The sequence below is a fragment of the Amblyraja radiata genome, chromosome 18 (genome assembly GCF_010909765.2).
Source record: "Amblyraja radiata isolate CabotCenter1 chromosome 18, sAmbRad1.1.pri, whole genome shotgun sequence".
NCBI lineage: Eukaryota > Metazoa > Chordata > Chondrichthyes > Rajiformes > Rajidae > Amblyraja > Amblyraja radiata.
The window spans coordinates 3823793-3842296 of record NC_045973.1 but is presented as its reverse complement, the minus strand read 5'-3'; the positions used below and the strand labels follow the sequence as shown (position 1 = coordinate 3842296).

General features: G+C 45.9%; 1 protein-coding gene across 1 annotated transcript in view; it reads left to right on the top strand.

The window, feature by feature from the left end:
* The window catches only part of cfap20dc (CFAP20 domain containing), a 158434-nt gene that overhangs the window by 13573 nt on the left and 126357 nt on the right, over positions 1 to 18504 (top strand). Inside the window, exons 3-4 of the mRNA XM_033037345.1 lie at positions 155 to 248; positions 11484 to 11556. Of these exons, the coding sequence (XP_032893236.1) occupies positions 155 to 248; positions 11484 to 11556 (167 nt within the window). The remainder of the gene's footprint in view (positions 1 to 154; positions 249 to 11483; positions 11557 to 18504) is intronic.

Below are 18504 nucleotides of genomic sequence, written 5' to 3'. Positions count from 1 at the left end.
GGGCCGAAGGGCCTGTTTCCGCGCTGTATCTCTAAACTAAACTATGTTTTGCACCCGTGTTGCTTTCCGCTGGCTGGTCAGCACACAACAAATGCTTTTCACTGTACTCGTGACCACAGACTAAACTCAACTGAAATGCCACTTTTTCCTTCAGGTTTTTGATAAAGAAGTGAAGAGCTATGTTTATATTCTGGAAGGCAGCTGTCAACGGAACAAGATGCAGTTACCCAAAGACAGCAAGCACTCGCGTGAGTAATGCGAGATTTATTTAAATGGGTCAGTTTGTTATGGTTGCACATAATATTTGTAGAATAACAATCGATGCACAAGGTTAGAAATAATGGATGAAGCCCAAGGCTTTGTCTAACCACCTATTTAATGTTTAATACTGCAAGATACTTCTGTACATTGGGAACTAACTATCAGCTCGAGGCAGGGTGCACAAAGGAAAAATCTTTGTTGGACTGAAAAACAGGCTTGTAGCCCGGTGAACAAGGAGTTTGGTCTGGAAGAACTTTGTACCGGTTGATTAAAACATACAGCATGGAAACAGGCCCTTCGGCCCACTGAGTCCATGCTGACCATTGAGCGCCCGTTCACACTAGTTCTATGTCACCCAACTTTCACAGTCACCCCCTACACACTAGGGGGCAAATAACCGCCAAACCCACACGTCTTTGGGATGTGGGAGAAAACATATAAGATTGTTAAGGGCTTGGACACGCTCGAGGCAGGAAACATGTTCCCGATGTTGGGGGAGTCCAGAATCAGGGGCCACAGTTTAAGAACAAGGAGTAAGCCATTTAGAACGGAGATGAGTGGTGAGTCTGTGGAATTCTCTGCCTCAGAGGGCGGTGGAGGCAGGTTCTCTGGATGCTTTCAAGAGAGAGCTAGATAGGGCTCTTAAAAATAGCGGAGTCAGGGGATATGGGGAGAAGGCAGGAACGGGGTACTGATTGGGGATGATCAGCCATGATCACATTGAATGGTGGTGCTGGCTCGAAGGGCCGAATGGCCTACTCCTGCACCTATTGTCTATTGTCTATTGAAACTTAAACGCCCCGAGAAAACCCGACACACTAGGGGCGATTTACAGAAGCCAATGAACATACAAACCCACACGTCTGTGGGTTGTGGGAAGGAAACCGGAGCATCCGGAGGAAACGCACGCGGTCGCAGGGAGAAGGTGCAAACTCCGCACAGACAGCGCCCGTGGTCAGGATCGAACCCGGGCCTCTGGCCCTGTGAGGCAGTAGCTCCACCGCTGTGCCACCGTGCCGTCCGAAAGTGACCGCAAACAATCTCGACGCAAGGAATTGCAGACGCTGTTTCTCAAAAACAAACTGCTGGAGTAACTGTGTGGGTCAGGCAGCAAACAGTCGTGAAATGCTTCACACACCTGTCAGTGGAGCGCTGCTGGCAACTATTACATTTTAATACCAATTTTTCCTCTGAACTCAGAATAATTCTCAAGCGTTTTATTTCCAAGAAACCTATGGCATTAGCTTGTGGCCTTAAAAATGTATCGCTACCTCTGGCTTGTTGCCAGTTTTTAAAAACCATTCCGATTATTTCTTCCATGCATTCAATTGGTTATTGCAATCGCATTGTTTATTAAATTTTTAATTTATGAACATTTCTATTTTGATGGGTGATCTTTGTACGCAGTTACCGGGTGAATATGGCTGAGAAACACAAGGTAAAGGAGATTTACGTGTGTGTTGAGCAAAAGGCAATGTGCTGGAGTAACTTAGTGGGTCAGGCAGCATCTGTGTTATGTGTGGGAAAGAACTGCAGATGCTGGTTTAAACCAAAGATAGATAGACACAAAAAGCTGGAGTAACTCAGCGGGGCAGGCTGCATCTCTGGAGAGAGGGAATGGGCGATGTTTCGGGTCGAGACCCTTCTTCAGACTGGTTAGAGATAAGGGAAAGGAGAGATATTGACGATGATGTAGAGAGATAAAGAACAATGAATGAAAGATGTGAAGAAAAGTAATGATAAAGGGAACGGGCCACTGTTAGCTGTTTGTTGGGTGGAAACGAGAAGCTGGTGCGACTTGGGTTGGGGAGGAATAGACAATAGACAATAGGTGCAGGAGTAGGCCATTCGGCCCTTCGAGCCAGCACCGAAGAGAGAGAAAGAATGCCGGGGCTACCTGAAGTGGGAGAAGTCAATATTCATACCACTGGGCTGTAAGTTGCCCAAGTGAAATATGAGGTGCTGTTCCTCCAATTTGCGTTTAGCCTCACTCTGACAATGGAGGAGACCGAGGACAGAAAGGTCTGTGTGGGAATGGGAAGGAGAATTAAAGTGTTCAGCAACTGGGAGGTCAGGTTGGTTCAGGCGAGCTGAGCAACAGTGTAGACCCGACCCGAAATGTCGCCAATTCCTTCTCTCCAGAGATGCTGCCTCACCCGCTGAATTTCTCCAGCATTTTTTGTTTACCTTTGATTTTTCCAGCATCTGCAGTTCTTTCTTAAACAATCCCTCCTCCGGCACCTCGTTTCATGAGTTTTCAGGTCAAAATCTAGGGATTCGTTTGTGAACTAATGAGTAGGAAGATTAAAGGGGAATTGAGAGTTTTTTTGTTGCACAAAGGCTAGTGGACATCTGGAACTCACAGTCATCATGTGTTTCAAAAAACACTCGGTGAGAGTCATACAGCGCAGAAACGGGCCCTTCGGCCCAACTTGCCCACACCGACCAACCTACCCCATCGACACTAGTCCCATCTGCCTGCGTTTGGCCCATATCCCTCTGGAACCCTCTGGAATTCTCTGCCTCAGAGGGCGGTGGAGGCCGGTTCTCTGGATACTTTAAAGAGAGAGCTAGATAGGGCTCTTAAAAATAGCAGAGTCGTGGGATATGGGGAGAAGGCAGGAACGAGGTACTGATTGGGGATGATCAGCCATGGTCACATTGAATGGCGGTTCTGGCTCGAAGGGCCGAATGGCCTACTCCTGCACCTATTGTCTATTGTCTATAAACCTGTCCTATCCACGTGCCTATCTAAACATTTCTTTAAGGTTGTGATAGTACCTGCATCAACTACCTCCTCCGGCAACTCGTTCCATACGCCCACCACCCTTTGCATGAAAAAGTTACCTCTCGTGTTCCCATTAAATCTTTTCCCTCCTCAATTTAAACCTGTGAAATGCATACTTGAAGAGCTGTAACCTATAAGGTTATAAGGCCTGAAGCAAAAACGTGAGATGAGCTCTTTTTTGGCAGGCGTAGAGAAACATGCTGTACTGAAAATGCCTTTGATTCTATTTGTGCTAAAACTTTAAACACTCATGAAAGGATTAATGTTTCAATTATCCATGGTTCTCCGAGATGCTTCTTTCCGAATCTTCCCTTCAAGAATTGTGTGAGCTGTTTATGGCAAGCTTTGTACTGGGTTTGTGTCCATCAGAGTCCACGTGCTTTCATTAACTGGTCAGCTCTTCATGGATCAAACACACAATGGCAATATTCTACAAATTAATAACTTTCAAATAAAACTTTGGGCTTAACAGATTCTTCAAATGACCAACGTTCAAATGGTCTGAGGAAGGGTCTCGACCCGAAACTTCACCTATTCCTTCACTCCATAGATGCTGCCTCACCCGCTGAGTTTCTCCAGCATTTTTATCTGCCTAAACATTCAAATTATTTTATCTTTGTGTTATCTTAATGATTTTAATGGAATATTTGTTCGCCTGCTAGAACATAGAGCAGTGCAGTACAAGAACAGGCCCTTCAGCCCATTCTGGCTGTGCTAACAATTATGCCATGACCATCTCTTATCTACCTGCACACATTCCATATCCCCCCCCCCCCCCGCCCCTCCCCATTCCCTGCATATCCATATGCCTGTCCAAAAGTCTCGTAGATTCCATTAATGTATCTGCCTCCACCACCAACCCCCAGCAATCCCAGGCACTCACCACCCTCTGTGTAACTTGCCCCGCTTATGTCCAATAAATGTTATCTCTGTTTAAGCTACGGCCTCTAGCAGTTGATGTTTCCATCCTGGGCAACAAGCACCGACTGCCTGCCGATGATTATTCCATCCTGGGGGGGAAACAGTTTATGACCGCCTACCTGTCTGGAAACGGAAATTAATAAAATCATGCCCAGGAAGGAACTGCAGACGCTGGTTTTAAATCGAAGATGGACACAAAATGCTGGCGTAACTCGGCGGGACAGGCAGCATCTCTGGAGAGAAGGAATGGTCGAGACCCTTCTCCGGACTGATCATCAAAAGAAAATCACTTTGCCCCAAATCAAGGGGAACTAAAATTGTTGAATGATCAGAACCACCAACTCTTCAAACCTTTTCAGAGATTGATCGCTGAATAAAATTGGCTTCAAACAAGCAGGACGATGTGTATTCTCTGTAGTAATAGGCTCCTCTTGCTCTTGACGTTTGCTGGCCATGAGCCATTCCTGACATCAAGAGGATGCTACATTCCGAAGCTACTTTATTTTGGGGCTTTGAGATGATGGATCATTGGACCACGGATCCTTGCCATCTCCTCGGCCCACCCAGGCTCTGCATACAGTTTGGATCCATCTCTCTATCCACCCACCTACTGTGGGAAATGTTTAATGGTGGTGACTATTTTAGACCGGACTGTTCCGACACCACGTGATGAGACATTCGCATTCAATCCCGCCCAAACTTGAAGATGTGATCAGACATTTCTGATGCCACCACCCCTGGCAGCATGCTCCAGGCACTCATCACTCTCTGCAGTAAAATAAAACTTGTCCCCACACATCTCCTTAAAACTCTGCCCCTCTCGCCTTAAAACTCTGCCCCCTGGTATTTGATTTTTCCATCTTGGGGGGAAAAAAAGGCTCTGGCTGCCTACCCAACATGTGCCTTTTAGACACTTCTATCAGGTCTCCCCTGAGCCTTCAGTATTGCAGAGAAAACAATCTAAGTTTGCCCAACCTCTTTCCTTCCAGATTGCACCTTACCGTTCCATATCTCCCTCTCCCCTGACTCTCAGTCTGAACAAGGGTCTCCACCCGTAATGTCACCCATTCCTTCTCTCCAGAGATGCTGCCTGTCCCGCTGAGTTTCTCCAGCTTTTTAGATAAGGCGGGCAGGATGTTTTGCCCAGGATGGAAACAACAAATGCTGGAGGGCATAGCTTAAATAGGGATAACCTTTAATGCAAATAAGCGGGGCAAGTTTTTTTTCCCCATAAACAGAGGGTGGCAAGTGCCAGGAACTGCTGGGGGCGGTGTTGGCAGCATCATGTCCAGCCTTCCAGGATCAATTTCACTGCAAATCACACCCATTGTTACAGTAGATAGATAAAAATGTTGGAGAAACTCAGCGGGTGAGGCAGCATCTATCGAGCGAAGGAACAGGTGACGTTTCGGGTCGAGGCCCTTCTTCAGACTGATGTTGGGGTGGTGGGGCGGAAGGAAGAGGCGGAGACAGTGGGCTGTGGGAGAGCTGGGAAGGGGAGGGGAAGGAGGGAGAAAGCAAGGACGACCTGAAATTGGAGAAGTCAATGTTCATACCGCTGGGGTGTCAACTACCCAAGCGAAATATGAGGTGCTGCTCCTCCAATTTACAGTGGGCCTCACTGTTATGGTTTTCCTCCTTCTGATCCAGCAGAAGTTATAATCCCCATAAGTAGATATTAGTTTGGTCACTACCCAATTTACGTGCATGACCTTTTACATTGTGGTTTCAGAATTAATTTGTCTTGCACGCCATGTTTTGACATGTTCTTTTATTGTTCGGTGTATGTCATCCATCAGAATTTGGTAAATGGACTTTTTTGAAATAGTTACTGCAAACTCTGCCGGAGGCCGTTAAGTGTAATTAAGAAAGTTAGATCCAAGCTATTACCCATTAGCCTTTTGATATATATATCAGAAACGTTGTAGACTGCCTTCAGGAATCTTGCCACGTTTTACAGGGACCCCTTTGGGAATTTCAGGCCCACGGTCGGCTGTTATCTTTACACACCGCAGAGAAGAAAGAAAAATGTCTAGCAAATCCCTTCTCATTTGCCTCAATTCCATAAGGGCTTATGTATAAACGACATGAGTCCCACCTGGTGCATCAATCCTGCACAAAACCATCACAGGGTTTTACCCACTGAACGTTTCCTTTGACTAGTCATGCCTTGTTCCAACTAAAAAGATCTTTAAGACTTAGGCGAATATATGTACAAACCTTTCTGATATTTCTATACATCCTCAAAACGTCTTTTTAAAAAATGTAAATACTGGGTCTGTTCTGTTGTTTTGCACAATCACGCAGGCATTGCCACTTTCATTTCATTTCATTTCTTGTATGTGTATGTGACAAATAAAGTTGACTTGACTTGAAATGCAAACAAATATCTTCATAAAAATATATATTTAAAACAATTCTTACTTACAGCAGCACAACAGAAATGTAAACATCAGACACAAAAAGCTGGAGTAACTCAGCGGGTCTGACAGCATCTCTGGGAGAAAAGGGACAGGGTCGAGGCCTTTTCTCCAGAGATGCTGTCTGACCGGCTGAGTTACTCCAGCTTTTAGTTTTCATCTTCGGTTTAAACAAGCATCTGCAGGTCCTTCCAACACAGATACTGTAAATATAATATGTTACAGACCACTATCATAAACAACAACAAGACCTGCAGGCAACAAGAAGTTTAAGGTTGTTCCAAGGTTATTTTAAGAATAAGGGGTAAGCCATTTAGAACGGGGATGAGGAGACACTTTTTCTCACAGAGAGTTGTGAGTCTGTGGAAATCTCTGCCTCAGACGGCGGTGGAGGCCGGATCTCTGGATGCTTTCAAGAGAGAGCTAGATAGGGCTCTTACAGATAATGGAGTCAGGGGATATGGGGAGAAGGCAGGAACGGGGTACTGATTGTGGATGATCAGCCATGATCACATTGAATGGCGGTGCTGGCTCGAAGGGCCGAATGGCCTACTGCTGCATCCATTGTCTATTGTGTATTGAAACTAAACGTCGATGCTTTGCAATCCCATTCTACAACCCAGCAAATTGTGTTTTTATTTTAGATGTTTCTGGCACCTGTGCTTTTATTTTGTGGTTTACCGATCAGAAGCAGCGTACAAATCTTGTTTTATTTTACTGTTGAGTGATTACTGTGAATGACACTTGCTCATTCGTTCACCCGGCAGAGAAAAAAAGGCGGCACAGTGGCGCAGCGGTAGAGTTGCTGCCTCACAGCGCCAGAGATCCGGGTTCGATCCTGCCTATGGGTGCTGTCTGTACGGAGTTTGTACGTTCTCCCCGTGACCGCGTGGGTTTTCTCCGGGATCTCCGGTTTCCCCCACACTCCAAAGACGTACAGGTTTGCAGGTTAATTGGCTTGGTATAATTGTAAATGTTCCCTAGTGTGTGTGTGTGTGTGTGTGTGTGTGTGTGTGTGTGTGTGTGTGTGTGTGGGATAGTATTAATGTGTGGGGGTCGCTGGACAGGGTGGACTCGGTGGGCCGAAGGGTCTGTTTCCGTGCTGTATCTCCAAACTAAAATAAACGTTTAAGAAAGAACTGCAGATGCTGGAAAAATCGGGGGTGAACAAAAATGCTGGAGAAACTCAGCGGGTGAGGCAGCATCTATGGAGCGAAGGAATAGGCGAGGTTTCGGATCGAGAACCTTCCTCAGACTGATGAAGGGTGTTGACCCGAAACATCACCTATTACTTCTCTCCATAGATGCTGCCTCACCTGCTGAGTTTCTCCAGCATTTTTGTCTCCCTTAAACTAAGCTAAAAGTAATTTGAAAGATTTCCAACGTTTCCTTTGTGCCAGTAACGTGTGAACAATGAGGCTTCTCCAATCTATTTTAAATTCACCCTCGGCAGTGTCGAAGTCTGAAAGAAAAGCACAGCCTTGGATTGGCCAATTAGATTAAATCTAAATATATTATAGGCTGCTGCAGATGTTCCATTGAAATCAGTGGAACTAAGTAGCGGAACCAGAGATTACTGCCAGATATTGTCATATGGTGCGTTCAGCATGAGGAACAGATGACGCATTTCTCCCCCCCCATTTAAATCTTCTACCAACGTCACATTGAACCAAACAAATTAGAACCAATACATGAACCACAACAACGGTGGCGCAGTGGTAGAGTGTTGCCTTACAGCGCCGGAGACCCGGGTTCGATCCTGACTACGTGTGCTCTCTGTATGGAGTTTGTACGTTCTCCCTGTGACCTGCGTGGGTTCCTTCCTGCCACACTCCAAAGACATACAGGTTTGTAGGTTAATTGGCTTGGTAAAATTGTAAATTGCACCTAGTTTGTGTAGGATGGTGTTAAGGTGCGGGGATCGCTGGTCAGCGCGGACTCGGTGAGCCGAAATCTCAGCGAATTAGATAGAAGCATTTGGCCCTTCGAGCCATTCAATATGATCTTTGCTGATCACCCAAAATCAGTACACAGCTCCTGCTTTTCCCCCATATCCCTTAGCCCTAAGAGCTAAATATAAAGGGCCTGTCCCGCTTATGTGATTTTTTTCGGCAACTTGCTGGCACCCGCCATAGTCTCATCAGTTTGCCGAAAATTTTCAATGTTGAAAATCCAGCGGCGACCAGAAAAATGTACGACTCTTTGAGGTGACTACTCACGACCATACAGGTGTCACGTGTCGACATGTCGCGGGGTGAAGCCTGTATGGTCGTGAGTAGTTGCCCAAAGAGTCAAACCTTTTTCTGGTCGCCGCTGGATTTTCATCACGTTGAACATTTTCAGCCACCTGCTGCAACTATGACGGGTGCCGGCAGTCGCCGAAAAAAAATCCCGTAAGTGGGACAGGCCCTTAACTCTCTCTTGAAAACATCCCACAAATTCACAACCATCTGGGTTGTGGACAACCCACACCATCCGGCCTGCACACCATCAAGCCAGCACCACCATTCAATGTGATCATGGCTGATCATCCCCAATCAGTACCCCGTTCCTGCCTCCTCCCCATACTGAATACTGAAGCACCTGTAACAAATGCTGTTTTATGCTGTGGTAATTTTCTGATCAAGAGTGTTTTATTGTCATGTGTCCCAGATAGAACAATGAAATTCTTACCTGCTGGAGTACAGCAGAATTTGTAATCATATTAAATAATGTAACAAAACTAAAATAAAACAAACAATAACAGTGCAATAATAATAATAATAATTAATAGGCTATTGGACTTCATCGCTTATGAAGTTTTGGTGTTTGTAGGGTTTGTAGGTCAGATGGTTGTAGGGAAGAAGCTGTTCCTGAACCTGGACGTTACAGTTTTCTGGCTCCTGTACCTTCTTCCTGGTGGCAGGGGTGAGAAAAGTGTGTGGCCAGGATGGCGTGGGTTTTTGATGATGTTGGCAACCTTTTTGAGGCAGCGACTACGATAGATCCCTTCGAAGGTGGGGAGGTCAGAGCCGGTGATGGACTGGGCAGTGGTCACAACCTTTTGCAGTCTTATTCCGCTCCTGGACGTTCAAGTTGGCGAACCAGGCCACGATGCAACCAGTCAGTATGCTCTCTACCGTGCACCTGTAGAAATTCAAGAGAATCCTCTTAAACAGAACAGCAATTATTACCAATGTGGCCCAATCTAATTACCCGTTTTGTGTTTGATGCTTTCAATGCAAAGGGCAGCATGGCGCTCCAATTACTGTAAATATTTTCAAAGGGATCTTAAATGAGCTGCCTTCAAAATGCAGCATTTCATAGACAAATCAAAACTGCTGGAATCCTGCTAAGTTTCCAAATAGAACACTGAAATTCTAACACTAAAAGTGGAAGTGTAGTAATTTATGCTCTTAAGGACTATTTTGCTGTTCAGACGGGATGTAGGCACTTGAGAACAAAATGGAATATTGTATTGAAGGGAGACACAAGATGCTGGAGTAACACAGCGGGTGAGGCAGCATCTGTGGAGAGAAGGAACGGGCGACGTTTCGAGTCAAATCAATAACCCGTGCCAGCCTTCTCCCCATATCCCTTGATTCCACTAGCCCCTAGAGCTCTATCTAATAGCCCTGTCCCACGGTACGAGTTCATTCCAAGAGTTCTCCTGAGTTATCCCTGATTCGAACTCGGAGAATTACGGTAATGGTCGCTCGTCGGTACTCGGGGCTCTCGTGGACATTTTTCATCATGTTGAAAAATCTTCACCAGTCTTCCCGTGCTTACCTGCCATTAGCGAGTCTTCCCAAATACCTGCCATTAGCGTTTACGAGCCGCGAAGAGACGTCCCCGAGCTCCGACGTACCCGCTACGTTCATTCTCCGTGCTTACCGCGAGTTTGATTTTTTTTTAAACTCGGGAGAGCTCTTGGAATGAACTCGTACAGTGGGACAGGGCTTTAACTCGATAGAAACATAGATGCTGCCTCACTCGCTGAGTTACCCTCAGGTCTCGACCCGAAACGTTGCCCATTCCTTCTCTCCAAAGATACTGCCTCACCTGCTGAGTTACTCCAGCATTTTGTGTCTACCTTTGATTTTACCAGCATCTGCAATTCTTTCTTACACGGAATATTGTATGGAGCAGATTATTGAGAAAGTTGGATAGAGTGTAGATGACATTTTGAAGTCGGAGAGATTAAAAAAAAATTGGTGTTGAAGTTGATGAAGTCCATGAGTTCTGCATGGGTGCAGGAGGTAGCACCGATGCAGTCGTCAATGTAACGGAGATAGAGTTCGGGGATAGGGCCAGTGTACGCCTGGAACAGGGGTTGTTCAACGTACCCTACAGAGAGGCAGGCATAGCTGGGGCCCATGCGGGTTCCCATAGCTACGGCTTGGACTTGGAGGAAGTGGGAGGAGTCAATGGAGAGGTCTGAAGAAGGGTCTCGACCCGAAACGGCACCCATTCCTTCTCTCCAGAGATGCTGCCTATCCTCGCTGAGTTACTCCAGTATTTTGTATCTAACCAATATTTTGATGCAAATTCAATTGTAGATAGACAGAAAATGTTGGAGTAACTCAGCGGGTGAGGCAGCATCTCTGGAGAGAAGGAATAGGTGATGTTTAGGATAGAGACTCTTGTTCAGACTCATGTGGACTTTCCAGCCCCCCTCACACCCCACACCCCTCCCTTCTCCCCATCTTCCCTATACCCCATCTGGACTCGCACCCATTTCCCCTCAATCTTCAGACACCATTGCGGGCTCCATCTTTCCTCGATCATCGTTACTTTTTGCGTATCTTTCATTCATCTCTTCTATATCTCTCCACATCACCGTCTATATCGCTTGTTCCCCTCTCCCCCGACTCTCTGTCCGAAGAGGGGTCTCGACCCGAAACGTCACCTGTTCCTTCTCTCCAGCGATGCTGCCTGACCCGTTGAGTTACTCCAGCATTTTGTCTATCTTCAGTGTAAACTGGCATCTACATTTCCTTCCCACTGATGTAGTTGTACTTGGATTGTCTTCATTTGGGCAGTTGTACTTCATTGACTATTATGCATGGTTAAAAATAAACTAATTTTACATTTCTGTTTGTCTTCCATTTTAGTTGGTCTTATTCAACGCTTCCTTGTGCTACAGCTCTGTGTACCAGTGGGACAAGACTTCTCGACAGAATTGCTGTAAGCATGAACCTTGCTCAATGTTTTATGTGTTAAGTCGGTTAATAAGTTTCACCGCAAATAGTGTTGTATTAATTAATTGTAAAGTGGTATCTCCATTAATAATGACTTGGGCTGGCTTCGAGTAATTAAACTAATTTAATTCTTGGTTTCAACAACTGGTACATTGCGCGCTGTCTTGGGGATTGAAAGCACAAAACATCTGTTATTGCAGTTATTTTCTTAATTACAATGGTTCATAATGTTTATGTGAATAAAGAACTGTGGTCTCTGCGTGCGTTCGAGGAAAGCAGCGCTAAAAAGTTCTCAATGCAGAAAAGCCGATGAATAAATTGTGAAATGCTTCACATGTTTATATCCGTAAATAGATGGGAAGAATTTGATAGGAGACCATGGGGTAACTTTTTCACACAAAAAGGTGGTGGGTATAAGGGGTAAGCCATTTAGAACGGAGACGAGGAAACACTTTTTCTCACAGAGGGTGGTGAGTCTGTGGAATTCTCTGCCTCAGAGGGCGGTGGAGGCAGGTTCTCTGGATGCTTTCAAGAGAGAGCTAGATAGGGCTCTTAAAGATAGCGGAGTCAGGGGATATGGGGAGAAGGCAGGAACGGGGTACTGATTGGGGATGATCAGCCATAATCACATTGAATGGCGGTGCTGGCTCGAAGGGCCGAATGGCCTACTCCTGCACCTATTGTCTATTGTCTATTGTATATGCAACGAGCTGCCGGAGGAAGTAGTTGAGGCAGGGACCATCCCAGCGTTTAAAAAATAGTTAGACAGGAACATGGATAGGACAGGTTTGGAGGGACATGGACCAAGAGCGGGGCAGGTGGGACTAGTAACGTCCAGGTTCAGGAACAGCTACTTCCCCACAGCCATCAGGCTATTAAACACAATGAATAAGCTCTGAGCTCTGAACTGCAAAAGACGATATTATTATTTGTTCTTTGCACTATATTTGTTATTTATTGAACTTTTTCTTTTTTTCCCCGTTATATACAATGTTTACATATTTACATATTCTGTTGTGCTGCAGCAAGTGAGAATTTCATTGTCCCTTCCGGGACATATGACAGTAAAACACTCTTGACTAGTATAGATGGGGCATGTTGACCGGTGTGGGCAAGTTGGGCCGAAGGACCTGTGTCCACACTGTACCACTCTGTGACTCTAATTTTCTCCCTGATAACTTGCTTAGATTTCCTCACAATGGTATTGATGGATGACATGACCGATTAAAACAATATTTAGAATATGTAACGGAAGCACTGGGTAAATACATAAGGTAGATACAAAATGCTGGAGTAACTCGGCGGGACAGGCAGCATCTCTGGAGAGGAGGAATGGGAGACGTTTCGGGTCGAGACCCTTCTTCAGAATGATGTCGGGGAGGGGGCGGGACAAAGATAGAATGTAGGCGGAGACAGTAAGACTGGTGGGAGAACTGGGAAGGGGGCGGGGATGGGGAGAGGGAAAGCAAGGGCTATCTGAAGTTGGAGAATGTTATCATGGCTGATCATCCCCAATCAGTACCCCATTCCTGCCTTCTCCCCATATCCCCTGACTCCGCTATCTTTAAGAGCCCTATCTAACTCTCTCTTGAAAGCATCCAGAGAACCGGCCTCCACTGAGGCAGAGAATTCCACAGATTCACAACTCTCTGTGCGCAAACGTTTTTCCTCATCTCTGTTCTAAATGGCTTACTCCATATTCTTAAACTGTGGTTCTGGATTCCCCCAAAATCGGGAACATTTTTCCTGCCTCTAGCATGTCCAAACCCTTAACAATCTTATATGTTTCAATAAGATATCCTCTCATCCTTCTAAATTCCAGAGTATACAAGCCTAGCTGCTCCATTCTATCAAGGATGACAGTCCTGCCATCCCAGGAATTAACCTGGTGAACCTACGCTGCACTCACTCAATAGCAAGAATGTCCTTCCTCAAATTTGGGGACCAAAACTGCACACAAAACTCCAGGTGTGGTCTCACCGGGGCCCTGTACAACTGCAGAAAGACCTCTTTGCAAGTGGATATGGAAAGGATGTTTCCACTGGTGGGAGAGTCTAGGACCAGTGGTCACAGCCTCAGAATTAAAGGGCCCTCTTTTCGAAAGGAGGTGAGGAGGAACTTCTTTAGTGACAGGGTAGTTAATCTGTGGAACTCATTGCCACAGTCGGCGGATGGAGGCCAAGTCGGTGGATATTTTTCAGGCAGAGATGGACAAATTCTTGATTAGAACGGGTGTCAAGGGCTACGGGGAGAAGGCTGGGAAATGGGATTAAGAGGCAGAGATCAGCCTTGATTGAATGGCGGAGTGGACTCGATGGGACCCAATGGCCTAATTCTGCTCCTACAACTTGTGAACTTGTGAACTACTTTTGTTGCTTCACCATCCCTAGGTTGAAGGTGATGGTGAAGATGGTGAAACTGTGACATGGTGAAGATGCCATGTCATGGTGAGGACACCATCACTTTAGCCGAGTCCCAGCCAGGAGCAGCCAATCAGTTTTGATGGCGCTCATTTTATTGCATAATAAACCATCAGATTAATCAGTAGCGTTGACCACATGTGGATTTCATGTCGTGCCTGGAAGACTCATTAAACCCAATCAATTAGATTAATTAAGAATCTTTAGACACAAGGCAGATTATTCAAATTTCAATGCCGGCAAATAGAAATCCCTCGGTGTTGACGACTGGAGACTAAATAAGCGATTATTTAAATTCAGTCCCAGCAGACTTGGGAGTTGCTGAGGGCAAGGCGGTGGCTGCTTTGTTGATGAATGAAACAATGAATGAAAGATACGCATGAAAAAGTAACGATGATAAAGGAAACAGGCCATTGTTAGCTGTTTGTTAAGTGAAAACGAGACGCTGGTGCAACTTGGGTGGGGGAGGGATGGAGAGAGAGGGAATGCCGCGGCTACCTGAAGTGAGAGAAATCAATATTCATACTTCAAATTTACGTTTAGCCTCACTCTGACAATGGAGGAGACTGAGGACAGAAAGGTCAGTGTGGGAATGGGAATGGGAATTAAAGTGTCCAGCAACCGGGAGATCAGGTCGGTCCAGGCGGGCTGAGCGAAGGTGTTCAGTGAAACGATCGTCCAGTCTACGTTTGGTCTCGCCGATGTATAAGACCAAATGCTTTAAGGGCCTGTCCCACTTAGTGATTTTTTTCATCGACTGCCGGCATCATTGACTGACGTATCAGGTCACCGAAAACGTCGCGGCATTATGCGTCGTGACGCGTGCCGTTTTTTCCGTGTGTCGCAACTTTTTTTTGTCGCCGCTTGAATTTGAAATGTTCAAAGTCTTTTACCGACACTGATATGACGACGAAAAAATTGGCGCGTGGGACGGGCCCCTAACTGGATCTGAGACAAAAAAATGTGGTGAGACCATTGCACACCAACGCACCAACCGGGCCAATTAGAAAAATCTTCGGCTGCTGCTTCTTCAGCCTGCCTCGTTCAAACAATGAGGAGGAGCTGGGGTCTTGACAGACTAGTCTGTTTCTCTGCCTTCTGCCATGCGCTTAGTGCAGTTACTTTATTGGCATTACCAGGAGTGACATAAAATATAATCTCTCTGCATCACTTATTCTTTTAATGGAGGACCTCCACTGTGACATGGGGAACTAACTCGGCATTCAGCAGTTAAGTGCTGTAGTAGAAGTTTGACAAGATTTATCTCTGTCTCAGCACAGTGGAGACTACACTGACAAGACAGATTGTGATTGCCTGTAAGTGGATGCTTTATCCAGAGAATTTCAGTGGAAAACTCTCGTCGCGGAGCGGGCCAGCCCTCGCCGGAGGGGAGCGCTCCGTTCATTGGCCCGCGGCAGCCTGAAGCAGCGATCCGCGGAGTTCCAGCTGGCGCGGCGTCCGCAGCCTGGGATCCCTCGTTGGGGACCCGGGAGGAGAACAGCTCCGACCGACGGCCCGCGGCCAACTTCTACCGCGGGCGCGGCGGGAACTTACCATCAGGAGCGGGGTCCCTCGCCGGGGACCCCTGGAGGGGAGCTCTGACCGCCGGCCATGCGGTCTGCGGTGCTTCTGGCTGCGGCGCGGCGGGAACTTACCATCAGGAGCGGGGTCCCTCGCTGGGGACCCCTGGAGAGGAGCTCTGACCGCTGGCCCTGCGGTCTGCGGTGCTTCAGGCTGCGGCCCGGCGGGAACTTTAAATCTTCGACCTGCGGCCTGCGGCCTACACCAACCTGAAGCCGCTGTCTCCGGTGGGGAAGCAACGATTCAGGACTTACCTGGACTTTATCTGGACTTTGCCTTGTCTGAACGTCTGGACGCCCGCAGCGATGGCTGCGGAGGGTTGAGGTCCCGACCACGAGGGAAAATGGAGGAGGACTGGCAAAATGTTGTGCCTTCCACCACAGTGATGAATGAATGCTGTGGTGGATGTTTATGTTAAAAAAAATGTGATTGTGTTTTTGTGTGTTCTTTTTCATTGTACCGCTGCTGGCAAATTCATTTCACTTGCACTTTATGTACAAGTGACGAATAAAACTGATATTGATTGATATTGATATATTACTTATTTGTTCCAAGCTTGGATGTATGCAATGGGGACTTTGGCAAACCAACTTCGCACATTTAAAAACATTTGCTTTGTTTTAATGTCTGGTAGGGGGGTGATGAGTGGTCAGGGAGGAGGTGGGTTTGAGGACTATCGTGTAGGTGGGGAGGAGCTGGGGTCACGTGGTTTAAGGGGCACCAAGTGCACGCCGACCATCGTTCACACTAGTTCACACTAGTTCTATGTTTCTCATCCACTCCCTACACTCTAGGGACAATTTACAGAGGCTTCTTCAGAAGGAGGATCTCAACCCGAAACGTCACCCATTCCTTTTCTCCTGAGATGCTGCCTGACCCGCCGAGTTACTCCAGCACTCTGTGTCTATCTTCGGTTTAAACCCGCATCTGCAGTTCCTTCCCACGCACGAATTTAGATCTTGTTTGATGAGAAGATTTGAAAGCGCACGTCTCCACCTCCAGTGTGAAATCTACGAGAAAAAAATCGAATGGGGCTTGGAGTTGCATTCGGACACAACCGTAATTATTATTTAATTAGTCGTGTGGGACGATGCTGCATCAGACTGCACTCCCAGGGTTTTCCACATCACAAAGTGATGGTTGCGGTTGGGATAAATTATTCATACGTGATGTTGAAACTCAGCATGTTTGAAGTCTGCATCATCAAAATTATCCAGTGTGTATCCAGGCATCGCTCAGATTAATTAAATTGACCACTAACTCGTTTTCATTTCAACAGTTGCGTTACAACTCCTGAACACCCTGTGGATTAAGGTCTGTAATAAAACACATTAGCTTTCAAAGCTGTGAACTCGCAGTGGTGACCCAGTGAGCAAGGGCCTCCTTAATGCCATAATAGTTTAGGCACGGTATTTAATTGCAAGCAAGTTTTTTTTTTCCAAAGGAACACTGCCACTATGCACTAATAGTCGAACGATAATCAGAAAACCATAATCCTTCCTTAGTATGTTTTCACTATTTTAACCCAAATGGACTATATAAATATTTTAGATTCTAGCTTACAGGAGAGCATTGAATGATCATCAACGTTTGAATCATTTTTATGAGACCGTATGATAAAGCCAATAAAAAGTAATTGAGTGCTTCTAATTGGTCTTTTACAAGTTCTGAATTCCTGATCCAACAAATTAAGTAGTTGTTATTACCAGTACCTGGCGGAATTTATTATGCATGCGATTGTTACATTCAACTTCAAGCAAGATCATCGCTTCATTTCTCGGCCAGCAAAGCACTAATGATGTAAAAGGACAGCACTTTTCCTCTCGTCGTTCTCGATTCCCGCGGGGAAACTGGGGCCGACTCTTGCAAAGGGATCTCCGTCATTTCACGTTCCCTTCGTATGTTCACGTTCAAGTTCACGTTTATTGTCCCTTAACCAGCTAAGGAACAGTGAAGATGGACAAAAGTGCTGGAGAAACTCAGCGGGCGCGGCAGCATCTATGGAGCGAAGTGGCCATTACCGTAGTTCGAATCAGGGCAAACTCGGGAGAACTCTTGGAATGAACTCTCACCGTGGGACAGGGGTTTTACACTTGGATGGAGAGTATCATAGTATGAAGAATCGGGGCTTTTTTTAATGTAGTCTGTGATGGATTAGCGGTGTATGTAATCATGAAAGATATAGAATGAATGCACAGCTTCAGCTGGGATGTGAAGTCAAAACCTTTTACAAGAGAATAATAGGAAAAGGGTTTGGGAAGCCTTGCTGGGCTTTGCATTTGAGACCAGACGGCTTGCACGAGTGCTGACACAAAAAAGAACAAGGCTGCTTTCCAATTCAACAGGTAAAGAGAGAAAGAATAAAAATCTTGCATCTTTTGCTCATTTAAATGGAAATAGTACTTAAAAAATAACTCACTTCAACATTAAAGCAATTCCGTAGGAAGGAACTGCAGATACTGGTTTAAACCGAAGATAGACACAAAAAGTTTGAGTAGCTCAGCGGGTCAGAGAGCATCTCTGGAGAGAAATAATAGTGGCGCTTTGGGTCGAGACCTTTCTTCAGCCTGGTCTTTGTTTAATAAATTGCCCAATAAATAAGGGCTATTGAACGAATGAATATTGTAGGACCAACATTGATGAATTTTTAAAAAGGACACAAAGTGCTGGAATAACTCAGCAGGTCAGGCAACATCTCTGGAGAACATGCAGATGGTGATGTTTCGGGTCGGGACCTTTCTTCCAAACTGAAGTCAGACAGGAGGCTGAAGAAGGGTTCTGACACGAAACGCGTCCTATCCATGTTCAAGTTTAGTTTATTATCACGTGTACCGAGGTACAGTGAAAAGCTTTTGTTGTGTGCTAACCAGTCAGTGAAAATACAACACATGATTGCAATCGAGCCATTCACAGTGTACAGATACATGATAAGG